At 48.7% G+C, this 27,035-nt stretch overlaps 1 protein-coding gene across 4 annotated transcripts in view; it reads left to right on the top strand.

The window, feature by feature from the left end:
* The window catches only part of CXXC4 (CXXC finger protein 4), a 35,454-nt gene that overhangs the window by 2,002 nt on the left and 6,417 nt on the right, over positions 1–27,035 (top strand). Inside the window, exons 1-2 of one of the 4 annotated variants that reach the window (XM_060186324.1) lie at positions 1,277–1,373; positions 1,745–3,081. In XM_060186324.1, the coding sequence (XP_060042307.1) occupies positions 1,960–3,081 (1,122 nt within the window). In that variant the 5' untranslated portion in view covers positions 1,277–1,373; positions 1,745–1,959. Of the gene's footprint in view, positions 1–1,276; positions 1,374–1,647; positions 4,433–27,035 lie in introns of those variants that run through there. The other 3 variants (XM_060186323.1, XM_060186321.1, XM_060186322.1) reach the window with 3 other exon arrangements.

Consider the following 27,035-nt stretch of genomic DNA (forward strand, 5'->3'; position numbering starts at 1 on the left):
AGGAGATGACTGGGCCTCCATTTAGATGCCCTGAGCTCCAGATTCTACACCACTGTGTGGGCTCCCGAGACTGCTATAAAAAGAGATTCTGGCCAGAGGAGAAAAAAAAATCTGGGAACAAAGAAACTGGCTTTTTAGGTTAATATATACTTTATGCTTTTTCTTGACTTCTTTAAGGGCCATGATGCACCTCTCCCCTCTGTCATAAACAACTAAAATACCCCTTCCTTCAGCATAATGATGGCCTGTGAGTAAGGACATGAATGCATTAAACCCAGCTCACATTAAACTTCCCTCTTAAAAAAAAAAAGAGCCCAAAGGGGAAAAAAAATTTCCCCAGTGGTTATTTCTAGGTAAACAGTACCTTAAGGCACCCCCAACCCTTTTTCAGTCAATGTAAAAAACAGTGACTGGAAGGTGTCCTTAAAAAAAAAAAAATCAGGTCCCGTGCTTTTCTTCTTGTCATGGGAAGAGGCCTGATTCTTCTCCTTTGGGGATTGTGAAAGCTGCAGGCTTTTAGGTTTTTATCATATGTCTGTATCTATCTATCTATCTGTCTGTCTGTCTCTCTATCTAAATTGTTTTAATCTAGTCTCTATTTTTTCCCCTTCCTTCTAAAATAAGCAGAACACCCCGAGCCCTCCCAGCAAATGGCTTGTGCAATTGAGACCTGTCCTTGGTCCCTTGAATTAAGACCCTAACAGCCAGCTGTGCTGGGATTCAAACTAATGACCACAGACCCAGAAGGACAGGGAGGCAGCTGGCAGTTGCTGTCTGTGTGCAGCCTGGCTCCTGCTCGGGCCCCGGCCCCCGGCCCCCCCCCCAGGACCCTCCCCGGTCCCCCAGCCCCTGACACCCCCCCCCCGGCTCTGGCCCCTCCAGCCCCCCCCCCGCCCCCCCCAGCCCCCCGGCCCAGCTCCCAGGACCCTCCCCGGTCCCCCAGCCCCTGACCCCCCCCCCCGGCTCTAGCCCCTCCAGGCCCCCCCCCCCGCCCCCCCGGCCCCCCGGCCCAGCTCCCGGCCGCATTGTCTGCGGACAGTTCCTCCCGGCTGCTGGGGAGACTTTCTGGCCACTTCATTCGCTGGCTTCCCGTGCGTTCCCCCTCCGGTGCCGGGCCCTCCCCAGCCTCTGCTCGCCCGGGCTGCACCCGTTCACACATTCGCTCCAGTTTGAAAGCCCTGGGCTCTGGGGGAGGTGGAGGAGGAGGCGGAGGAGGCGGTAGGGAAGCCTCCCTCCCCTCCCCTCCCCTCCCCTCCCCTCTTCTCTCCTCTCTCCTCTCCTCTCCTCTGAGCTCTCTGATTTGCATGTCTTTAGCGCTGCAATTGCCCTTTTTCCCTCCGCGGTTGTCACCCCCGGCTTCCCTCCTTCCCGGGGTATCCTGACTATTAATACATTTTCTCCAGAGGGCCCTAAGAATGGGGAGGGTGGAGGAGGAGGAGGAGGGCTTCGGGGGAGGGGAGGCCCCGGGAGCCAGCTGGGGGGGGAGGGGAAGAAAGGAGGAGGAGGAGGGGAGGGGGCGAGCTGGTCTGGGGGATTGTCATGCAAACCACCCGCCCGGGACTGCGGGGACTGCGGGGTCTGCAGGGGAGGCCGCCCAGTCCCGTCCCCTCCCCTCCCCCGAGCCCTGGGCCCCGGCCCCCACCCCCACCCCACCCCCACCGCGTGCGGCTCCCTCCCTCGTTCCCTCCCCGGCTCCCTCGCTCCCCCGCGCCCTCCCTCGCTGCCATGACTTTCTTTCTTTTAGCCGCGACCGTCGCAGGACCATGCCCAGGACCCCGCGGCCCGGGACCTCGCCGTCGCCCCGCGCGGACATGCGCCCCCGGCAGGACTGAGCGCGGCGCCCCCCTGGCCGCCCCGTCGCGCCCCGGCCCGGCCCCGCGCCCGCCCCCCGCGCCCACCCCGGGCTGGCCCCCGGCGGGCCCCGCCTGCACCCTGCACCCCTTCTTCCCCCCGTGCACCATGAACACCAACGTCTGCGTGGAGCCGGGCCCGAGCCCCGAGGCGCCGGGGCTGCCCAAGGAGAGCCACCTGCCCGAGGGCGCGCTCAACAGCCTTGTGGATTACAACTCGGAGATGGAGCGCTACCGCTCGTTCGCCACGTCCTTCTACAAGAGCGGCGGCGGCGCCTTCCCGCAGGCCGCCAAGATCGCCCGCATCACCACGCCCATCTTCCCGGGCAGCGCCGCCGCCGCCGCGGCCGCCGCGCGCATCGGCATGGCCCCCTGGAGCTGCGACAACGCGGCGGCCGCCACGGCCGTGCTGTGGGGCAGCGGGGGCGCGGGGGGCCGCAAGGCGGGCGCGGCGGCGGCGGCGGCGGCGGGGGCGGGGAGCGCGGCGGGGGCGGGGGGCGCGCTGCTGCCGGGGGCGGCGGGCGCGGGCGGCGGGGGGCGCGCGGGGCTGCACCCGCGGGGCGGCGGGGAGGCCAAGGCGGGCTGCGCGGCGGAGCCCTCGGCGCTGCAGCTGGGGGGCGCGGGCGGCGGCGGGCAGGGCGCGGGCGGCGCGGGGGGCGGCGGGCAGGGCGCGGGCGGCGGCGGGCAGGGCGCGGGGGGCGCCTTCCTGCCCGGGCTGGCGCCGGAGCCGTGCAGACCGCTGGCGGGGGAGTGCGTGAACAAGCTCAAGTGCGGGGCGGCCGACGCGGCCGAGCTCATGAACCTGCCGGAGCGCGTGGGCCCCTTCCCCGCGCTGCCCGCGCTCGGGGGGCTGTCGCTGCCGCCCGGGGTCATCGTCATGACGGCGCTGCACTCGCCCGCCGCCGCCTCGGCCGCCGTGACGGACAGCGCCTTCCAGATCGCCAACCTGGCGGACTGCCCGCAGAGCCACGCGGCCGCCTCGTCGTCCGCCCCGTCGGGCCCGGCGGCGGGCGGGGTGCTGCCCGCGGCGGCGGCGGCGGCGGCGGCGGCGTCCGGGGGGGCGGCCGCGCCCGCCAAGAAGAAGCGGAAGCGCTGCGGGGTTTGCGTGCCGTGCAAGCGGCTCATCAACTGCGGGGTGTGCAGCAGCTGCCGGAACCGCAAAACCGGACACCAGATCTGCAAGTTCAGGAAGTGCGAGGAACTCAAGAAAAAGCCGGGCGCGTCGCTAGAGGTCAGAGGCGACGATTTCTTGTTCCCCGCGCTGCCCCCCTCCCTGCTCGCGCCCCTGTCCTCGTCCGCCGCGCCCCTGCAGGGCTTCCTGTCGGGCTTCAAGCGGCCGCCCCCGTTCCCCGAGGCGGCCTTCGGGCTGTGAGCGCCCCCGCCCGTGCTCCCCCTGCTGCTCCTCCCCCTGCCGCTCCCCCTGCCCCTGCCCCTCCTCCTGCCCCTGCCCCTGCCCCTGCCCCTGCCCCAGCTCCAGATGATGCTGGCGGCCTGCGCGCACGCGATTGGACCAGCCTGCTGGCGTGCGCTCCCATTGGCTGAGCGGGATGCAGGGCCCCGGGGCTCGGGGTGGGGCGCCCGGCCTGGGCGCAGGCGGACCAGACAGACTGGCGGGCGGGCGGCTGAGACAGGCAGACAGACTGGACTCCTCTCCCTCCCTGAAGCGGGAACACCTGTTTTCAAAAGAAGGGTTCCCCACCCTTCTCTTACAATAGCTCTCTGTCTCTCTGTCTCTCTCTCTTTTTCTTCCCCAGCTTTGTCAACATGAAATGGTTTTCTCACCTCCCCCCCCCCTTTTTTTTAAGCCAGACCTGGTGTTTTGTTTCTTTTAGAGCTTATAGACACCAAGCGCAAATGCCTTCTCCGCACAGAGAGACAAGCCAGGTCACGCAGCCTTGTCTGCACAGATCATACGAGGGCAGGCAGCTGCTGGCATTTTGGGGGGGGGGGTTCCTAGAAAATGTTTTTTTTTCTTCTTCTTCTTTTCACTGCTTCCAAAACAAATGCTCCTGGAGGATTGTCCTGGGCCCTGGACAAAGTGACCGCCCCCCCCCTTGGGTGATTGCAAAGTGATCCCATGCCCCCCCACCCCCCACCCCACAGCCTCGCTACCCTTAGCACTGGTGCAGACTGGCCCTGGGCCTGTCATGATGGCAACTACAAAGACAGATGCGTTCTGGGGAGATTTCACACGGGAATCGGGTCGACAGAGAAAGGGGACAGAGCAAAGAACCCCCAGGGAGAGAGGGTTTTTTGGGGTGGTCAGTTGAGGGAGGAGAGACCCTCGGACAGGCCATTTGAGTTAGCCCCTTGGTGCAGGTGGACAAGGCAGAGGTCAGAGATGATGGTGGCTTCACAGTTGGGACGCTGACGTGCGTCCTTTGGTGGCTGTCACCAGCTGACATCAGGAGGGGTGCCTGCCCCCCCCATTCTTTCAAAGCTCCTGAGCTCTGCCAGCTGGAGTCTTGCCCACGAAAAGCTGAGTGTTAAAAGAATAAGAGAGAGACAGGTGAAAGGTCTTTGTTGCAGGTTGAACACAAATATGGAGTAGAGTCAAGTTTTGTTTTTTTTTGAGTTTTATTGACACAAATCAAAACAGTACTTTGGGATTCAAAAGTTGGCGTGATATTGACGTAGTCCATTGGGGCCGCTTCCATCAGAACATCTCTGGAGCGGGCCTTTGCTCATTCTAAGCTGCCACAGTTGACAGCGATTATAAAAATGCAAGTCCCTGCATTTTCAGCGACGGCAAAACTTCATTTCCAGCTTCTGAATTCTCTCTTTCCCTGCATTAATTCGATGAGAACCCCCAGTGACGTCTGTTTCTCTTCTTGATGGGTCATGTTCTGTCTGGCACTAAAGGCCAGGAGCTGCTGGCAGACCTCTTGTCTGATGGGGCGGCTCAGCCAGTGTCTACACCCCAGGTGCTCTGGATAGTGTGTCAGAGTATTGTCGTTTATTCAGTAAGTAGCCACTCAAGATGAGTTGGGTGTCGTGGTCAGTAGGTTTTCCTCACAAGTTTCTTTCTTGACTTATCAGTCTAAGCAGATGCTATTATGCATTCCCTCTCTCTCTCTTTTCTTCCTTTGGGGTCACTTCCACCACCCCCCCCCACCAACTTTCAGTATTAACATTTCTTAGGCATCTTGGCCACAAAAATCCAGAGTATTACTCTCTTTTCTTTCTGGTTCTCCTCCTCCTTTTCCTCTTCCTCCTCTTCAAATTCACATGCACTAAAATTAACAGGATTTAGAGAGGAAGCTTGTGAGTTGGAGGGAACACACTCCTCTCTCTCTCTCTCTCTTCACTCTGCGAATGATCTCTTGTCTACATACACCTTCCGACTACAGAATGGAACCTGGTTCAAGGGCAAGGCTCTTTGGCAGTAAGAAAGGAAACTTTTTTTTTTTTCTTAGTTGGCTCAGAACCTCACTAGATCATTCAAAAGGCCACGTCGGCAGTGTAATTGTCTTCAGCATGTGGTTAACCACACAGGGTAGTTGCAGGGAAGAAGTGTGTGACAGAGTGCAAGACTTTTCTAGGATTAGCTGCAAATATTAGTGGGAGGCAGAAAACAGCTCCCCTGCAGATGGGCTTCCCTGGGGTCATTGGGCTCCTCAACCTACCTCCATGGAGGAGGAGGGGGAGGAGGAAGGAGAGGAGCTGGTTCTGAGACGGCAGACTTCTTAGCCCTGGGAATAAGGGTTTGGGGGTTCCATCATAGACATTGCCTGCACGTCTTCTGGTCTAAGTTCAATACCTAATAGCGCTTTGGCTTACATTGTGGACACCAGATAACAATATCTCAGCCATATCACTGCTACTCACTCCAAACCTCAGTAGCTCTTTCTCTCAAAAGACCCCAAGACACTCAGAGTAGGCTAGGGTTGGATTTTCAAATGAGTAACCTAAAATTAAGATAAACTTGCCTGGTGGTGCTGGGACTTTTGCCCATGCTTTTTTTTTTTTTTAATTTATATTTTAATCTACCCTCTAACTTTCCTTTTTAAATCATTTTTCCCTTGTCTAGTCTCATGTTAAAGGCATTTAATGCTTTTAGAAATATGTAAAACCATGTAACATCACCTCTTGATATAATAGTCCATGTTATAGCAATGCACCTAAAACATGTCAAGTTTTCTGTGGTGTTGGGCAGTGTTTCTTTGTATATATCACAGTGCGTTTCTTCAGTTGCCATGTTAAAAGTCTTTCCTGATGATTTAATTGCTGTATACCCCTTGCTTGACAAAACTGATTTAGAAAGCTTGTATCTTCAATGACCAGCGTCAACTCCCTAGATATTTTAAAGAAACTTGTGACTGCATAGGTTAGTGACATGCGAGCCCTTGGTTAACTATAAAAGTCTACCATATATATATATATATATATATATATATATATATATATATGTATGTATATTCACAGCAGCTACAATTTGGATACCAAGATTGAAACTTTTTAAAATATCACAGTCTGGTGTGGCTCACCGGATGAGATTGTCCCTTGGGTAAAGCCTGGCTTCCTAGTCCTCGAACACTGTTCAGGTGATGTGATTGATCTCTGTGGGAACATCAGAGACCACACAGACCTGCCTTCTCTCCCCTGAGATGATTGATGGAATTACATTAGCATCCGGTGCCTGGGGAGAGGCTCTCTCCTCCCTCGGCTGGTGCTCTGATGAAGTGAGACACACACACACACACACACACACACACACCCTTCCCTGTGCCAGAGGGGACATGCCAAGAGACACATTATAATGAAGAGACAGACGAGGCCAGGGAGTCAGGGGAAAGGCACGATTCCTTTCTCTTCTTTGTCTTCATCTTTGCTTTTACTTCTCTCCTATCTGCTTATTGGGCAGACCAGCAGTACATTTGCCACTAGTTAGGTCCAGCTTCTAGAGAAGTGAATGGGAAGCGTCTTTATAACCAGATTCAAAGCAATGTTTTTTCTTTCTTTCTTTTTTTTTTTTAAGGGAGATGGACACGTTTTCATGCAGACACTGTGATGTTCTAGCTGGTCTAACTGCACAAGTGGCCATTGTGCAAGTCTGGACAAAGCCCTGTCTGCACCTGCTTCCCAAACACAGAGTCTGCAGGCAAACAACCAACTTAGTCTACACTCCAGCATTAATTCTTTGAAAGTTGGTGACTTCAGAACACATCTGCGGGTTCCAAAACACAAATGGCTCACGTCTTCAGCCAACTTATCTACTGGCTTGCCATTTTATATCATTTTGAAGTGATTCTTTTTTTATTTTTCAGTTTCAAGCACCCAAAACATGCCCATATATATATATATATATATATATATATATATATCTTTGCTTTAACCTGAAAATGTAACTACCAAAGGGAAAGCTAGATATTTTCAATAAAATGTGAATACAAAGCAGCAGCACGTGTCATGTGGAAACAAGACAGGAAAAAATACCCAAAATTTCACAAATGACAAGGAAAATGCTTAAAAAAATTTTTTTTTTTCAGCCTTGACTGTCACAAAGTAGACTTAGAAAGCATAAAGGAGTAATACAAGTCCCCCAGATTTCAAACAAGGGAACCAAACTCTTAGAAAATAACACCCTATTTCATCCAAGCATCATACAGGTTCTAACCCATCTCTCAGATGGCGACTAGGGCATCAAAACCCACTCGTATGTTATCCTGTAAGAATGTCTGAAATTCACCATCATCGAGCGTGATCCAGAGAGCCGGTCAGAATGGCTTTCAGTAATAGCAAACTCTTTTAAGTCAAATAAAATATCTGGATATTTTTAAATAAGACTACATGTATGTATATCTGATGGCGTGAGAAATAAAAAGTGATTTGATGTGTAAGGACTTTCTAGTGAACTAGTTTCTGAACTATTTAGAGAGCTGGTGACTCAAGTATTAGTCTGTCGGCTGTGGTCCCAGGTAAATAGAAAAAAAAAAAAAGAGTTTTGCCTAGCCCAGTCTACAGATTGATGGCCCAGAACAAGGTAAATCCAGTCGTGTGGAAGACAGGAAGTCGAAATACACCAAGGATGAGCATCCTGTTCGTTTTGGCTGCCCCGGATTGGACATGGGCTCTGCGTTGGGGCAGACGTTCCACAGGGACAGGCTGAAGTCAGGTTGTTAAAGACGTTATCGGTGCACAGCCGTTGTTGCTCAGCCTGGGTTGGTTGAATGGTCCTTGTCTCCCGTGGTTCTGTTGTGCTTTGGGTAGAGCTTAACCAGATGCCCCACTTGGCAGCACATTTCACAAGAACCCATGTGCTGGTATCTCTTCCATGAACTTGGCTCACAGGAAGCAAGATATTAAATATTAGCTCGTGTCTTGACCACATCAGATACGGAGTTCATAGGTTAAGTTGAAGATGGATTGTAAGGCCCATGGAAACATTGCGGACGGGAGGGACACACACACACACACACACACACACACACACACACACACACACACACACTTCTTTGCTTTAGATCTTTTCTCTTGTTTTTAGATTAGTTTCGAACATATAAAATTACCCCAAAATGATGACACAAGTTTTCAGTTTTTACATGTGATTTTTTTTTTCCAGTCTCTGATAGCAAAAACAAATGATTTGGGGGCTAGTATAATAGAGAATTCTAGAAAATAATCACTAAAAAAAAAAAAAGGCATGGGTGTGTATGAGAGAAAGAGACTGTCATTGCTGAGCTCCAGTGCAGGGACTGAACCTGGGGCCTCTGGGCCTCAGGCCTGCAAGTCTTAACGGTCTAATATTCAGATATGTCCCCCTGTGCACAGAAAGGTTTTTAATCAAGCCTTTTGGGAGTCAGGGTGAGTTCTAAAGGCCCTGTGCCCTCTTGAACTTGCCCCCTGCCCTTTTGAGCAGCCCTTAGTCACTTCTTCTCTGTTGTCTTAGGAATTTTCCAACCTGTGGGGAGGGGTGTGGGGGGGCGCACTTGTCTTTCAGTCACACCTACTTCTATCCCGTGCAAAGACGCTGTCCTGAAACTGGCCTATTGTGTGTGGGATAATCAGAAAGTCTCCCTGCCTTCAGACACCCTGTGAGTTCTGTTGCTTACTGAGTTCCGTGGCACCATACCTCAGATGCGACAGCCTTTTAATAATGTTGAAGACTTAGCTCTGCAGGGGCTAAAAGGATCCCAGCAGGCTTGTTAACATCGACTCGAAAACATGACGAGAAATATGTTTTGCTCTGTGAAACTTCAGGGCTGTCTTTCTCTTCCTTGATTTTTAAGAGCACGTGAAGCCACCACCAGGTATGAGGTCCAGCCTGTGTGTCTTTTGTTTTTGTTTTTGTTTTTCCTCCTGCCTAGTATCCTGCTCATCTAGTTCTCCTCCCTTTCCTTATCCACTTGCTTTCTCAAAGAACGGATACTAAAAAAAAAAAAAAAAAAAAAAAATGTACTACTTATTTGGCTGACACAAAACCAAATATAAATTATATTCAGAAAAGACGCTACCAGTTTCTCGACTTTTTATTCCTTGAATCATTGAGGTCTCATGGCGGCAGGGGTGGGCTGGATGTCACAGAGGCAGATTCAGGTCTAGATATGGTGGACAGTGTAGGGCCCATTCGTCGGATGTTGGTGGGTCCCTCCCCAGAGGTCCTCAGAGCGTGAGTGAGGTCCTCTCCTGTTCTGGCGCGTCATCCCAACCCACCTCACAAGAGCTCGCTGGTGGGTGGCAGTCTGTGCCCTTCTCATACTGAGAGATTGCAGAGTCACCAGCTAACCCGCTGCACAACAGACTGGCCCCAGGCTTTAGAGACGAAAGCTCGGGCAAGACTTTATGTCTTGTAGTCATCTAGTTCATGAGAGATCTGGCTTAATGTCCCCCTGGAAAGAGATGGGCCTGACTAACAGGTTCTCTTTGTCCTGTAATTGCCTAGTGAAAAGCCCAGGAAAGAAAAACACAAGTTTTTTCTAAGTCTTCTTCCTTCCTCACCTGTGTTCATATACATGACGGTGTGTCTATGTGAGAGAGAGAGAGAGAGAGAGAGAGAGAGAGAGAGTTGCTTTACTGGCCTGGAATGTTAATCTACCATTTTCTTTCTTTTTTTAAAAATATTTATTTATTCCCTTTTGCTGCCCTTGCTGTTTTATTGTTGTTATTGCTGTTGTTGTTGGATAAGACAGAGAAATGGAGAGAGGAGGGGAAGACAGGGCGGAGGAGAGAAAGACAGACACCTGCAGACCTGCTTCACCGCCTGGGAAGCGACTCCCCTGCAGGTGGGGAGCCGGGGAGAGGAGGAGCAGAGACTAGGGAGGTGTCCTGGCATCTCTGTGTAGTTCAACAACTCTGCAGCTTTCAGAGAAAATATGTGTTTTCTTTATGAAGTAGTCTCTTTTTTTTTTATTTTTTAGGAATATTGATTGTCTCCGTCTAGTTGGGTAGAAACAGTCACTGTGAATACTGGTGAATTGGTGATAGTAAAATAAACACTTGGTTGGGGAGGAGGTGTGGGTACAGAGGACCAGAAAGGTGGTTTCATGAGGAGGGTGCTAGGTTTGGGACCATAAGTCCCCAGTTCAATCCCCAGCATTTGCCAGAATGATAAACACTCAGGATCCCTTGTTCACACACTGGCCCTCCTTCCCCCCACCCAGCCCCCAGCCCCCATCTTCCTCCCTTCCCCTATCCTTATCTTAATCAATAAAATGCTGTTTAAATAAGAAAAGGACCTCTGGGAAGTGCTCTGTGGGGACTGTTGCTGTTTGTAGGTTCCAGGAGATCAGTGATGAGTTTAGTGGAGGGGAGAAGAAGGCCTTGGAGCTGGGCGAGGGGCTGGGTGATGACACACACACTAGAGTGTGTACGTTGCCCTGTAGGAGGGCCTGGTGTTCAAGCCTCCAGTCCCCCTCCTGCAGGAAGGAGAGTGGAGGTGAAGCTTCCTGAGTGGTGAAGCACCTATCTCTACCTTCCCTTTCAACTTTCTCTCTGTCTTTATCCAAAAAAGGGGGTGAGGGAGAATGGTTGGTAGAAGTGGTGGATCTGTCACGCAGGGGGTGAGCCTCAGCGGTGACCCTGCCGGTGGTCATTAATGATAAAAAGTAGTAATAACAGAGAATTCTCGGTTTTGTGTCGGTAGGTGAGAAATTATGGAACCTTCTGTAAGAGATTAAGTACTGGGTACGATCTCATTTTCACCCAAGACAAAGTCAACTAGAGAACAGCAGCTTTTTCAGTTGCAGAAGAAAAATGGATATTGAACCGTCACTTTCCTTGTCTTTGTTGGGGATCCTACCCAGTTGATTCCCTCCCCCGTGAAAGTGGGGTTTGTGTGACGTGAAGCGGTGCTTTTCTGACTGTGCATGTCACTATCTAGGAAGCCAACAGGGTAGCTTCACCACCAGGATTTTGAGAAGACAACCCAGGGGGACAGGGAAGTTGTAAGGTCAGCACGGGAGTGGGAGCGAGAGAACAGAACACTGAACTGGGGTGTGAGTGGCGTCTGTGTGCCTGAGTGTGTGTGCCCTCAGGCCACTGTTCTTGAACTAAAACAACCGTTTAAGTTGGTTGCGGTCAGAGTTTGAAAGACCCAAGTGACAGGGGCAGGACCTGGTTGATTGCAAGGACCAGGCTTTGAACTCCCTAGTTCCCACCTTCAGGGGGAAAAGCTTCAGGAGTGGTGAAGCAGGGCTGTGGGTATCTCTCCTTCTCTCTGTCTCTTCTCCTGGGCAGGCCCATCCTTGTGTTGTATTCTCAAGTAGACAGCATCTCTAAGCTACGGTCAACCTCTGATACACACAGTCGAACTGGACAGATGGTTAGCAACTATTGTTTTGTAGTAAGTGTGTTACACACACACACTCACACACAAACATTTTTTTTTTAAAAAAATATCTATTTATTTTAAACATTTTTGTTTATTTATCATTGGATGAAGACAGAGAAACTGAGAGGGGAAGGGGAGGTAGAGAAAGAGAGAGAGAGACAGAGAGACACGTGTAGCCCGGCTTCACCACTCCTGAAGCTGTCCCCCTGCAGGTGGGGACCAGGGGCTTGGACCTGGGTCTTTGTGCGCTGTGATATGAGCGCTCAACCAGGTGTACCACTGCCTGGCCTCAGAAAGTAAAACTTAAAAATTTTTTTTTTTGGGAGTCGGGCGGTGGCGCAGCGGGTTAAGCGCACGTGGCGCAAATCGCCAGGACCTGCGTAAGGATCCCAGTTCGAGCCCCCGGCTCCCCACCTGCAGGGGAGTCGCTTCACAAGCGGTGAAGCAGGTCTGCAGGTGTCTGTCTTTCTCTCCCCCTCTCTGTCTTCCCCTCCTCTCTCCATTTCTCTCTGTCCTATCCAACAACAACGACATTAATAACCACAACAATGTTAAAACAACAAGGGCAACAAAAAAAGGAAAATAAATAAATAAATAAATAAATAAACAAAAAAAAATTTTTTTTTTTGTTATCTCTGGGTCCTTTAGTAATTTCACCCATCTGGCCCAGCCTTTTCATTCAGAGAGCTAGAAAGAGACAAGGGAGTCGGGCGGTAGCGCAGCGGGTTAAGCACACATGGCACCAAGTACAAGGACTGGTATAAGGATCCCGGTTCGAGCCCCCGGCTCGCCACCTGCAGGGGAGTCGCTTCCCAGGCGGTGAAGCAGGTCTGCAGGTGTCTGTCTTTCTCTCCCCCTCTCTGTCTTCCCCTCCTCTCTCCATGTCTCTCTGTCCTATCTAACAACGATGACAACAATAATAACTATAACAACAATAAAAACAGCAAGGGCAACAAAAGAGAAAATAAATACAATTTAAAAAGTAAATAAGTAAATTTAAATAAAAAGAGACAAAGAGGTAGGGGGCCGGGTGGTGACGGACCTGGTTGAGTGCACACATTACAGTGCACAAGGATCCAGGTTTGAGCCCCCGGTCCCCACCTGCAGGGGGAAAGGTTCACGAGTGGTGAAGCAGGGCTGCAGGTGTCTCTCTGTCTCTCACCCTCTCTATCTCTTCCTTCTCTCGATTTCTGACTGTCTCTATCCAATAAATAAAGGTAATTAAAAAAGTTTTTAAAAAAGAGACAGAGGTAGAGACATCATTGTCGCCGTGACACTCCCATGTGCTATGTCAGGCTTGAACCTGGACCATGCACATGGCCAGGCGGGCACTCTGCCCAGGGAACAATTTCTCTGAGCCTCTGACATATCTTTATTCCTAACCGCTTGGCTTTTCAGCGTTCCGGTAATTCACCCCCCGCCCCGACCAAACACATACTTTCTGTCTTAATCCTCTGTCCCTACTTGGCAGTCCAAGAAATGGACACGTTCAAAATGGTAGTTGGATGGAACTTTTAGAACATTCTGGAAGCAATCCCACGTCTCGTTAAAAACCCACGGGAGGGGGGTCGGGCGGTAGTGCAGTGGGTTGCTTAACCCACTGTAGCTGCTATCACTCACTGGTTTTCAGCAACAGTTCTCCCGACTTGGACTTTTAAGGCTTGTAATTGCGAATGAGAGAACTGAGGGAAAATCCAAGGGAGAATAAAGAAAGAAAGAAAAAAAAAAAGTTCTCCTTGGAGTCGGGCGGTAACGTATCGGGTTGAGCGCAGGTGGCACAAGGCCCAAAGACTGACTCAAGGATCCCGGTTCGAGCCTCCGGCCCCTCACCTGCAGGGGAGTCACTTCACAGGCGGCGAAGCAGGTCTGCAGGTGTCTGTCTTTCTCTCCCCCTCTCTGTCTTCCCCTCCTCTCTCCATGTCTCTCTGTCCTATCCAACGACAATGACATCCACAACAACAATAACCACAACAAGGCTACAACAACAAGGGCAACAAAAGGGGGGAAAAATGGCCTCCAGGAGCAGTGGATTCATGGTGCAGGCACCGAGCCCCAGCAATAACCCTGGGGGCAAACAAAACAAAATAAAACAAAACAAAACAAAACACAAAAACCCACAGGAGTCCTTGCTTCACTCATGCTTTTAGTTCCCCAGCCCCAACAAAGAGAAGAAACACAGCAGCTTGCTGCTTCTGATTAGGGTCTGCCTATCTTCTGGACTCAAGTGGCTTAGTATGACACTTACTAAGACCACCCCAGTCCTTCCTCAAGACCCAAGGGAAGAAAGGATGGTTGCCTTGAACGTTAGAACACGTCGAGAGCATGCGGTATGACTGTGAGTTTCAGCCATAGTCTACAGAGTACGGGAGCCCTTTGCTCAGCCTCTGTCAGGGTAGGACAGAGGAGATCTGTCGAGGTGGAAGAGAGAGGGAGACAGAGGGAAGGCAGGCAGACTGTACACGTGCAGAATCCAGGGAGTTCAGAAAGGTCATCACCTTAGGCCTGGTTTCAGTAAGGGCTTTGTGGAAATGGTTAGCGTCTCAATATTTTGGAGCCGCTGCTACGAGTCTGAGTTCAAACCAACAAGGATCACCCAGTATTATTATTACTATTATATGTTTTTAATAATTTACCATAGTGGGGACAAATAGTTTCAGGGAGACCTTTTTTTTAACTTCCTTTTTTAAAAAAATGTTAATATTTATTTACTTTCCCTTTTGTTGCCCTTGTTTTATTGTTGTAGTTATTATTGTTGTTGTTACTGATGTTGTTCTTGTTGGCTAGGACAGAGAGAAATGGAGAGAGGAGGGGAAGACAGAGAGGGGGAGAGAAAGACAGACACCTGCAGACCTGCTTCACCGCCTGGGAAGCGACTCCCCTGCAGGTGGGGAGCCGGGGGCTCGAACTGGGATCTTTACACCGCCGGTCCTTGTGCTTTGCACGTTCGCTTAACCTGCTGACTCCCAGGAGACCTTTTTTTTTTTTTTTTTTTTTTTCCCTTTTTCTCTCTTGGATTTTTCTTCAATTCTCTCATTTGCAATTAGGAGCCTTGAAAGTCCAAGTTGGGAGAACTGTTGCTGGAAACCAGTGAGTGATAGCAGCTACAGTGACAGAAACTATTCAGCCCTGACATACAGCAGCCAGCTGTTCAACATATCAGCAGGATTTTTAAAGGAAACATCTTAGTCCAAGAAGGAAAGACTCCAGACAGTTTGTAAAAAGAAAAAAATTAGTTATAACATCTTCTTAAGAATCCTTTTTTTTTTTTTTTTTTTTTTTAGTAGTGTCCTGCTCAGCCCTGACTAGGGATTGAACCTGGGACCTTAGAGCCTCAGGCATGAAAGTCTCTTTGCATAACCATTATGCTAGCTACCCCTGCCTTTTTAAAAAAAATTTTTATTTATAAAAAGGAAACACTGACAAAAACCATAGGATGAGAGGGGTACAACTCCACACAATTCCCACCACCAGAACTCCATATCCCATCCCCTCCCCTGATAGCTTTCCTATTCTTTATCCCTCTGGGAGTATGGACCCAGGGTCATTGTGGGATGCAGAAGGTGGAAGGTCTGGCTTCTGTCATTGCTTCCCCGCTGAACATGGGCGTTGAGAGGTAGATCCATACTCCCAGCCTGTCTCTCTCTTTCCCTAGTGGGACGGGGAGCTGAGGAAGCAGGGCTTCAGGACACATTGGTGGGGTCGTCTGTCACTTTCTTTTTTAAAATAGTCTGATAGCTACAGGTTATTCTTAGAAGTGTGGTTTTAAATATTTGGATGATCTGAGTTGGGCAGTAGTGCAGCAGGTTAAGCACACGTGGCACAAAGTGCAAGGATTGACATAAAAATCCCAGTTCGAGACCCCGGCTCCCCACCTGCAGGGGAGTCACTTCACAGGCGGTGAAGCAGGTCTGCAGGTGTCTGTCTTGCTCTCCTCCTCCCTGTCTTCACCTTCTCTCTCCATTTCTCTCTGTCCTATCCAACAATAACGACATCAATAACAATAACTACAACAATAAGAAAACATTGGAAAAAAAGACTAAATATTTGCATGGTGATAACATCTTGCCGAGTGAACTGCTTGCAGAGTTCTCGAAATCCATCTAAGTAATTCGTGGGCGTACAACAGCATGCTGTGGCTCCTAGGCTGACCTGTCCTAGTGGTGGTATACTCTACAGACGGAACCGAATGAAGTTTAGTGACTGTAGACTGCGCAGGTGCTGCAGAACTTAGCTTCTTCGTCTAGCGTTTGCCCTTCTTCTGTAGCCAGACAACAGCGTCAGGTTGAGCCTGATGTAAAGTTTCGAGACCTCCTTTGAACTTAGCTTAGCAGACATTTTCCTATGACAAGTACTATCTGGATGTGTTGTTTGTTTGTATAGTGTAATATAGAACGATTTTCTTCTCAAGGTCCCAGGTAATACTAACCAAAGAAAAACGCCATGATTTAAATTGTATGTGACCCTACTATCTTCCATTTGAATATGTTAGAGGCTGTCCAAATTACAGCTTCGATAATTTTTATTTATTTATTTCTGATATATATGTGCATATACATATATATTTTTTAAATCACTTCTTGGTGTTTTTTCTTCTTTGTATTTTTAATTGACTTCCTCACCCATATTTCATCATATTTCTGTGTAAATATTTCTTCCCTTCAATAAAACAGTACGACTTAGAACTAACCAGATTTTTTAGCTGTTCTTATAACTTCATCATGCTAAGAGTGCTGATTTTTTTCTTAGTGATTTAATATTGATTTAAATTTTGATTAATGATTTGATATTGATTTTCTTAGCTATTTAATCATTGACTAGTGATTTAATATTGCTTTACAAAATTATAACATCACAGGGGTACAACTCCACACCCTTCCCACCACCAGAGTTCTGGATCCCCAGTCCGTCCGTCCATTAGAAGCTCCAGCAGTTCTTCTAAGGTTGCAGATATGGATTGACTATTATCTCTGCAACTTCCTGTCTGTATTTGTATATATTGTGCTAGTTGTGTTTCAGTAGCTAGTTTGGAATGATTTCTCTGAAAAGTATTTTTGCATTCAACAGGAATTTATAGTGACTCTGAGGGCAGATAAAATTCTAAATTTTCTCACCCTAGTGTGAGTGTGAGTTTGTATGTGTGTGCAAAGACGTGTATAGAGAGAATCTCTTAGCATATGATCATGTACATACTCACCAGCGAACTAGCAACACAAATAAAATAAACTCTAAATCAAATTTTTTTTATGTTTTATATTTATTTTCCCTTTTGTTGCCCTTGTTGTTGTTATTGTTGTTGATGATGTCATTGTTGGATAGGAGAGAGAGAAATGGAGAGAGGAGGGGAAGACAGAGAGGGAGAGAGAAAGATAAACACACGCAGACCTGCTTCACCGCCGGTGAAGTGACGCCCCTGCAGGTGGGGAGCCGGGGGCTCGAACCGGGATCCTTATGCCGGTCCTTGCGCTTAACCCACTGCGCTACCGCCCGACACTCTAACATTTTTAAACCTTATTGTAGTTCAGCTAGTGATTTTTTTTAAATCTTGATTTTATTTTTTATTTCCCTTCACACTTCTTCTTCATAACGTTCAAAATACTAGACACAATAAAGTCTCAGAGCCCAAAGATGTAACACAGTGACAGCATCCGTCTGAGGCCCTTGTTCAACCCTCATCTCCAACAAATAAAATAATAAGTGGAAAACCATTTAAATTTGTAAAACCTTGAAAAAAAATGCTCCCCAGCCCTGCTTAGCCTACTACCTTCCTGTTAAGAGTTGAAATCCAAGAACATTTTAATCACTTAACTACACGTTGATAATATGACACATAGACTTACTTGTTGGAGTGATGTGACTTGAAGTGCTTTGGCCAGAATTACTTGAGTGATAATGATATATAGCATGAATTAAAAGAATTACCTAAGTGAAATGACAGTATGAGCCAAGTGGCCACTGCCTCTTTCTCACATTTAAATTTTTATTTATTTATTTATTTATTTATAATTGGATAGAGACAGAGAGACATTGAGAGAGAGGAGGAGGAGATAGAGAGGGGGAGAGACAGAGAGACACCTGCAGCCCTGTTTCACCACTCGTGAAGCTTTCCCCCTGCAGCTGAGGACTGGGGGTTCGAACCCAGTGTGCTTAACCAGGTGCTCCACTGTCTGGTCCATCTTTCTCACGTTGTTAGTATGTTATTTTATGTATTTATTTTGGATAAACTGAAATTAAGAGGGAAGGGGAGATAGAGTGGGAAAGAGACGCCTGCAGCCCTGCTTTACCACTCGTGAAGTTTCCCCCACCTTGCCCCTGCATTTGGGATCTGAGGGTTTGAACCCAGGTCCTTGGGCACCCTTGGACACTGTTACTTATGTTCTCTCCTGGATGCAGTCCCACTTGACCCCTCTCTCTCACTCTGTGTAGACAGTCATGCTGACTTGACTTGGCTCCCAGCCACAGGGTCCGTAAGCCTGTCTTTCCATTGACAGCACTGAGCCCTCTTCCCCCCATCTACAGCTGTGCAATCACTGTCTCAAGTCTCGCCATCCTGAGGAGTGCTGGCAGGGTGCTGGTGAGGGTGGTGGTCATGTAGGAGCGGGGGGGAGGAGGAGGCTTCACAAGCTTCAGAGGCAGCAGTCCACAGCAGTCCACAGGGAATCAACACTAAAGAGGAAGCTGTCTCTCAACTCTCCACCATGAAGGGATTTATGGGTAATTGCATGTGTGTAACACCCACTAGCATGTGTAGCAGAAAAAAAAAAAAAAAAATATATATATATATATATATATATATATATATATATATATATATATATCTCTGACATATCTAGACTTGGACCCAGAGCAGGATTCTTGTAGTAGGGGACACAGCCTGAAAAACAGACCTCTGGATATTATATTAGTCAAAGGAATGTACCTGGTAGATGAACAACATATATTTTGCAAACATAGTTGCGAAGATAAAGTCATTAGAATTTCTAATAACAAGTGTCAGGAAATATGGGATCAGAAAATTCTGCAACACAGTGTACATTTGGAAACTCTTCAAAGTGGGATGTTCCTTACGGCTCAAATGTACAGCCTCCAAAGAGGTATGTCCTACAGTTACTCAGCTTAGTTGCTGAGTTCCTTCTTCTTCTTTAGATTTGACTTGAATTTTCCAGGCAGTGACAGGTAATACTACTAAACGCTTCTCTCTCTTTTTTAAATAAAGTCTTCTTTTTTTATTTTATTTTTTATTGTTGTAGTTATTATTGATCTCATCGTTGTTGGATAGGACAGAGAGAAATGGAGAGAGGAGGGGAAGACAGAGAGGGGAGAGAAAGACAGACACCTGCAGACCTGTTTCACCGCCTGCAGGTGGGGAGCCGGGGGCTTGAACCCGGATCCTTTATATCCATCCTTGCACTTTGCACCACGTGTGCTTAACCCGCTGTGCTACCGCCCGATTCCCTACTAAGAGCTTCTGATTTACATCTGGATACTGGCCAAAATAAGATGTAAGTATATCAAAGTCCTACCCTACACAGAGAGATAGGGGGCCAGGCGGTGGCGCACCTGGTTAAGCGCACACACTACAGTGGGCAAGGACGCAGGTTTGAGACCCCAACTCGCCACCTGCAGGGGGAAGCTTCACAAGTGGTGAAGCAGGTCTGCAGGTGTCTCTGTCTCTCTCTCTCTCGCTCTTTTTCTCCTCCTCAATTTCTCTCTGTTCTGTCAAATAAAATGCTGTGTGTGTGTGGGGGGGGGGATGACCTCCAGGAGCAGTGAATTCGTAATGCCAGCACGGAGCTCCAGCGATAACCCCAGAGGCCAAGAAAAGAGAATGTGGTCTGTATTCCAAATACCTTCCAACAAGAAAGAAGGAGAAAGCAAGGGAGATAGGACTTAAAAAGGAAAGCGCATACACGTTTATGAAGACATACGTGGTGAAACCGAGGTACAAATTCTTATCACCGTAAGTCGCTACTGAGAGTCTTTTTCAGATAGTCATTTGTCCTCTCAGGCTTACCAGCAGCACTGTGCTTACTAATATTCCCACTAAAGCATCTGGATTATTCTCTTAAAATCATTTGTGAGTAAGGAATAGAAAAATCTGTTTGGTGAGAGCATCCCAGGGAAGCAGTGACCGTTGCTAGCCTAGCTACCACTTTCAAGCATTACTATTAATGATCCAAAGACACACGCTGATGTGTATGTATGTGTCCACTCACATCTGGAACATCTGGGACACTATGTACATAATACTCCATGTCCCTATGCAGGCTTGGAAATGTCATTGGAAAAAAAAATTGAGAAATCTATATAACTTGTTATTTTAACTTTTTTCCCCCCAACACCATCAGAATTCCTTTCCTTCTATTCATCCCAGACACCGCAATGTTGCAAATTATTATTATTATTATTTGTTTCTCTCTTTCTCTTATCTCACTACCAGTGACATATTATTGAGGGACTCTTGTCACAGAGAGCACAATTTCCCAAGGTGGATGTCAGCACCAAACATTGTCCTACTCTGCCATAGGGACTTAAATAAGAAGACAAAATCAAATATGATAGAAATTCACGCACACAGGGAGTCGGGTGGTAGCGCAGCGGGTTAAGCACAGGTGGTGCAAAGCGCGAGGACCGGAGTAAGGACTCCGGTTTGAACCCCCATCTCCCCACCTGCAGGGGAGTCGATTCACGGGTAGTGAAGCAGGTCTGCTGGTGTCTGTCTTTCCGCCTCTCTGTCTTCCCTTCCTCTCTCCATGTCTCTCTGTCCTATCCAACGACAGCAACAACAACAACAATAATAACTACAACAACAATATTGAAAACAACAAGGGAATAGATACATAAATTAATAAATGAATATTTTTTAAAAAGAAAGAAATTCTACAGACAAACACTGTGTGTGTGTGTGGGAGGGGAATCTACCACTCTCTCTCTCTCTCTTTTATTGCCCCACACTTAAACCCATATTTTCTACTGCAAACAAGTTTAGATCTTCATTGAAGTTTACAAGTTCTAGGGTGCAGCGAATGTTTCCGGTGTAAAGACTGAAAAGCTTAGGAGGGTCCCACTGATCTCCAAGCAGGACTTCTTACAATGAGACTGTATTTCAGAAGTCTCTGCTGTCTACCGTTCACACTCACTTAACTTTGATTTGATGACTGTCATGTCCTTTGTGATATGTGCGAAAACAGGAATGATCATTTTTGATTCACATAGGAAGACTGGTACCCTCCCCCACCCCCAAAAAATGCTGATTGCAGCTTGGAAATTATTGAATTAGACCCATCCTGTCTCACAGAAAAATTCTGATGGCCCAGGTGAAGCACAAAAAACACAAGAGGGAGGGAGAGGTAGAGGGAGAGAGAGGGAAGGAGAGGGAGAGAGAGAGAGGGAGAGGGAGAAAGAGGGAGAGGGACAAGGAGAGGGAGAGAGAGATGGAGAGGGACAGGGAGAGAGAGAGAAGGGACAGGGAGAGACAGGGAGTGGGACAGGGAGAGACGAAGAAGAGGGAGAGGGAGTGGGAGAGGGAGAGGGAGAGGGAGAGGGAGAGGGAGAGGGAGAGGGAGAGGGAGAGGGAGAGGGAGAGGGAGAGGGAGAGGGAGAGGGAGAGGGAGAATACTAGAGCAGGATATCCATCCTGAGCCATGGATTTTTGCTATTGTCATCATCCTCCTGGCTCGTAACCTTGTGCATTCTGAAATAAACACCAGCATCCCAAGCTGTCTTTAATTTGATCTTTGAGACCGTGTCTGGCTTTCTTAGCAGGATGAGTCTTGTTCAGTGCTGTGAATCGTGGTTACAGGGATAACCACCCCCAGAGATCTTCATTCATAGGGTGACAGTCATCCCATGTTCAGTTTTAGGAGGTGAATTTTTATTGGGCTTGGCATCTTTTTAACCCAATTATATGGGTGCCTGTGTGATGGCTTAGCAGCCCCTCCCCCAGGGATGAACAGGGCAGCCTTGGGAATTCTCCTTTCACCTAGGTGATTCGTGTCTCATTGCTGATTAATAAAAGTAAAATCGTCATCATAATAAAGTACAGAAATATTGAGGCATTTTGTATTTATTTTTAAAGTAAGTAGGAAACGTACTGGGTCCTTCTTTCAAGGGAAATACTCGGGCTTTTGGACGTTCTGTAGAAAATAATTGAAGGCATCCTCATAAGCCAGGAGCTGGCTTTGTATCTGGCTGGTGCAGGGAGGGACGTTTGTTAGATGGAAAACCAGACTTTGCAGCCACTGTGGAGCAAGGAGCGAGGTGGGGGAGATAAAGAAAGAGAGAGAGAGAGAGAGATGGAGTTGGGGGGGTGTCCTCCTCCCCAGACCTCAAGACGCCGGCCGCCTTTGTCAGCGTTTGCACCTGCAGAAGCAACTGCACAGTGCTGCTCAGCCCGCACCTCCCCGCCCCCCTTCCCCGGGAATCTGCCGGCCCTGTCACTCAGGATAACGATTTCCTGCAAGCAGCACAGAGCTCTGGAAAGTCACTGTAATCTCATCAAGAGCACGATTCCCCAGCTGGGACTCTTGAATTTCTCTAACCTGAAGGGAGCTTGGTCAGGGTGCTTAATCCCCTGCAGAGCTGAGCTCACCACCCAGCTCCCCCCCCACACACACACCCCTTAACAGAACAGGGGGCCTCATTAGCTGACAGAGCCAGAGAAGAGAGCTCCCCAGATGAGAAGGGCCAGTTCTGAAACCTGCACTTCAGCTCAGCCTCTTACCTGTGCAAATGTTGCTTCACGCCATTTGGTGGAGGGGCTGAGTGGAGGTCTGGGGGGTGTTCCTGTCTTGAAGCCCAGTGGAAATTCAGCAGGAGGCTGAATTTCCACTTCTAGCTCTGATACATGGGAGCCCTGATTTTTTTTTTTTATAATGGGATATTTATTTTTCTACTGGGGGGGGATTCATGGTTTACAGTAAATATAGTTGATGGTACATGTGTAAAATTTCTAGTTTTCTCCAAAACACTCTCCTCTCCACTCCCCCAGCCTAGGTTGTTCTCCACCATCCTGCACAAAGCCCCCAGAGTCCTTTACTTTGGTGCAATACACAAAACCCAGTCCAGGTGCTGCTCTTGTGTTTCCCCGTCTGTTTATTATTATTACTTATTGTAATAATAATAATAAAATGGAGATATTGACAAAACCATAATATAAGAGGGGCATAATTCCACACAGTTCCCACCACCAGGACTCCCTATCCCCACCCCCTCCCCTGATAGCTTCCCTATTCTTTATCCCTCTGGGAGTATGGACCCAGGGTCATTGTGGGAGCAGAAAGTGGAAGGTCTGGCTTCTGTAATTGCTTCCCCACTGAACATGGGCGTTGGCAGGTGGATCCGTACTCCCAGCCTGCCTCTCTCTTTCCTTAGTGGGGCAGGGCTCTGGGGAAGTGGAGCTCCAGGACACATTGGTGGGGTTGTCTGTCCAGGGAAGTCTGGTCGGCATCATGGTAGCATCTGGAACCTGGTGGCTGAAACAGAGTTAAGAGATAAAGCAGAAAAAATTGTTGACTATTCATGAACCTAAAGGCAAGAATACTACAGATGAAGATTTGGGGTCTCCGTTTTGGAAAAAGCTAGTGGGTCTATTCTAGGTCTATTCCAAGGGGCTTATGACTTTACTAATTTTTGCCTGAGCCTCACAGCTAACATGCAGGTAGACCCATGGTATTGTCTGGGGAGATGGTGTCATGGCTGGACAAAGGACTAGAAAGCTGGATCAGGAAAGAGAGTCGCTCCCAAATATGGGGAAAGTGTATAAATATTGTTAACTGTAAATCCCATCGATTTGATCTGGGGCCCATATTCAGCACAGGAGCCTGTGTAACCTCTGCATCCTTGTAGCTCTGAGCTCACATTCTGTGGTCACGGCAAGAACACTCTAGGCTGCACTAATCTCAGGACCCATCTTCCTTGGGTGATAGGTAGAGTATGTTGTCCAACCTGCCTTCCGGCATGGAACATCCCCCACCATTGTTCCCATCTGTTCTTATTCCTCAACTTCTGTCCATGAGTGAGACCATCCCATACTCATCCTTTTCTTTCTGGCTGATCTCACTTCACATGATTCCTTCCAGCTTCATCCAAGAGGAGGTGAAGAGAGTAAGTCCATCATTCATTTTTTTTTTTTTTTTGACAGAAGGCTAGGCACACAGAAAGCTACCAGAGCCCTGCTCAACTCTGGCTTATTAGGTGGTGCTGGGGGTCGAACCTGAGACTTTAGAGCTTCAGGCATGAAAGTCGTTTGCAGAACCTTTATGCTGTCTCCCCAAACCACTTCATCATTCTTAGTAGCTGAGTAGTATTCCATTGTGTATCTAGACCACGACTTGCTCAGCCACTCATCTGTTGTTGGACACCTGGGTTGCTTCCAAGTTTTGGCTATTACACATTGTGCTGCTAAGAACATATGTATACACAGATCTTTTTGGATGGGTGTGTTGGGTTCCTTAGGATCTATCCCCAGGAGAGGAATTGCAGGGCCATGGAGCAGGTCCACTTCCAGCCCGCTGAGAGTTCTCCAGACTGCTCTCCACAGGGGCTGGACCCACTGACACTCTCACCAGACTTTTTTGACCCTGAGGTAGGAACATCATGACAGTCTGTTCTGTTGAAGACTCCAGTGGCTTCCCTACGTTTCTGATCACGTTGAACACTTAGAGGTTTTGTGACCTGTAGTGTTTCCAGAAGGTCCTCTCTAGCTTACCCCCCCCCCCCCCGCCTGCAGCCGTGACCCCTTGTCATCCCTGGGAGACACTCGGTGGGGCCCATGGCCACTTGCCAGAGCGGTCTGGTGTCAGACAGGGTCTATCTGGATAGCCAGCTCCCTGCTGGCCTTGTCTCTGCAGGATAGAATTAACTATAGAACTGACATGCTTCCAGAAGTGCTACCCTGTCTTTTTTTCTTTCTTCTTCTTCTTCTTCTTTTTAATTTTATTAGTGATTTCGTATTGATTTACATAATGACACGTCAAAGAGGGTACAAATCCACTCCATTCCCACTACCAGGGTTCTGAATCTTCAGTCTCCCCCCTGCAAGCCACCGCAGTTCCCCTGAGGTTGGAGACATGGGCCAGCCATCATCTCCACAACTACCTGTCCACATGATACATAGTTGCCCCTTTCTCTTCCCGATCCCATCCTCTCCTCCCCTCCAAGCCACTCATGACTCCATTACTACCTCCATCTGTCCCTCTCCTTCTCCTCCTCCCTCTCTCTCTCCGGGTGCTGATGGAGCTGGAGTGCAGAGTCCTCTTATCTTCCTCCTCCTGTCACTTCTCCCTCGATGGGAGTAGAGCTTCCCTTTCCCCTCCAACAATAACCTTTGATCTCCAGTGGCCTGTTACAAAGTTGGCTTCCTCTGTATCTTGCAAATCAAATTGAGTAATGGAAGGACCAAAGAGTTGGAAACAATTTTTAAAATGTATCCAAGACAAGGCTTGAGGCCAGGTGGTGGTACACCCAGTCAAGCACACAGAGTACTAAGCTCAGGGATCTCAGTTCAAGTCCCTGGAGCCCCACCTTCAGGGGGAAGGGGGGTTGGAGAGGACAAAGAGGAGTCACTTCACAAGCGGTGAAGCAGGTCTGCAGTTGTCTCCCTCTCTCTCTCTCCCTCCCTCTCTCTTTCTCTCTCTCTCTCTCTCTCTCTCTATATATATATATATATATATATATATTTCCTGTTTACCTCCATGAGCATAGATGTTTATCATAACACAGGATTATGCAAGTATATACTGACAGTCTCATTTCCAGCCAGCATCTGAGAGTGAGTTGCTATCACCATGCCCCATACTACACATGTAAATCGGAGCTGGTGTGGGTATATATGCACGTCTCCTTTTTCACATGTGACTCTGTAATTGCAAGTATAATATGCTTGGATCAGACATAGCTTGTGAAAGATGGGAGATGGCTACATTCACAGAAGTCTGAACGCTGGCATGAAACGTGTCCTCGTGGGCATCAGGCAGGAAGTTAGCATCTGCTTCTTCTTCTAGCGTTTGCCCTTCTTCCGCAGCCAGTCAACAGCGTCAGGTTGAGCCTGATGTCAAGTTTCGAGACCTCCTTTGAATCTGGAGAGGTGGCCGTCGTTGACTCTGTGGATCATAGTCTGTCTGGAGCCGCAGGGGCAGTTCGGGTCGTCTCTGACTCCCCAGCGATGGAACATGACGCACCAGCCATGGCCTGTTCGATAGCGATTGAGGAGGGCCCAATCATAACGTGCTAGGTCAGAGCCGGGTTGATGCTTGCAGGGGTCTGTGATGAGGTGTTTGTTCTTGACCTCAGCTGACTGCCAACTCTGTTTCCAAGAGACTGGAACAGAGAAGTTCAGTGTAGGTGTAGGGGACCAGATTGGGTGACGAGACGTCAAGCATTGGACAGGGTGGGCGAAGATATCCGCGTATATTGGCAGGTCCGGTCGAGCGTAGACTTGGGAAATGAACTTAGATGATGCCGCATCCTGACGAATATCTGGCAGGGTGATGTTGCTAAGAACTGGCAGCCATGGAACCGGGGTGGAACGGATGGTTCCAGAAATTATCCTCATGGAGGAATATAATTTGGAATCGACCAAGTGGACATGGGGGCTACGGAACCATACTGGGGCACAGTATTCTGCAGTGGAATAGCATAATGCCAGAGAGGATGATCGTAGTGTGGAAGCGCTCGCGCCCCATGAGGAGCTGGCCAGTCTTGCAATGATGTTATTCCAGTTTTTATGAGATGTTCATGAAATGACAGGGTGCGATCGAGAGTAACGCCAAGATAGACTGGCTGGGCTTCATGCCGGATTCTCGTATCGTCAAGCTGCACATTAAGCTCACGCTAGGCCAAGGCATGGTGTAGGTGGAAAACAGATGATACCGTTTTTGCAGTGCTAGGGATTAGTCCCCATTTTTTACAGTAATCAGATATCAGAGACATGTCTTTCGTGAGTGTTTCCTCGAGGATGTTCTAAGTTCTAAGATGGAACTTTCGGAAAGCAAACTGGCGTCTGTTCAGTGATCTTACCAACAAATCTATTCCTGCAATTCCAATTAACTCTATCCCCTCTGAAGATTCCTACAGGCGCTTCCACCAAGCCATCTTCAAAGCAGCTTCCCAAGCCATTCCTCCTGGGAGATGTGCTAACTATACGCCTTGTCTTGATGCTGAATGCGAGCAACTACTAAAGCAGTATGATGAGTCGGGCGACCCAGATGTGGCTGACCCTCTCATTGCCTCCCTGGATGTAGCACACCAAGCCCGCTGGCAACAACTCACGGAAAGTCTGAACTTCACCCACTCAAGTAGGAAGGCCTGGAAGCTTCTTCATAGTCTGGGTGCCGGTAGCCAACCCCCTCCCGTCTCCCATCCTCCCGTATCTCCAAACTCAGTGGCCAGTCACCTAACTCAAGTTGGACGTGCTAAGA

Source organism: Erinaceus europaeus, chromosome 2, assembly GCF_950295315.1.
Source record: "Erinaceus europaeus chromosome 2, mEriEur2.1, whole genome shotgun sequence".
NCBI classification, from domain to species: Eukaryota; Metazoa; Chordata; class Mammalia; order Eulipotyphla; family Erinaceidae; genus Erinaceus; species Erinaceus europaeus.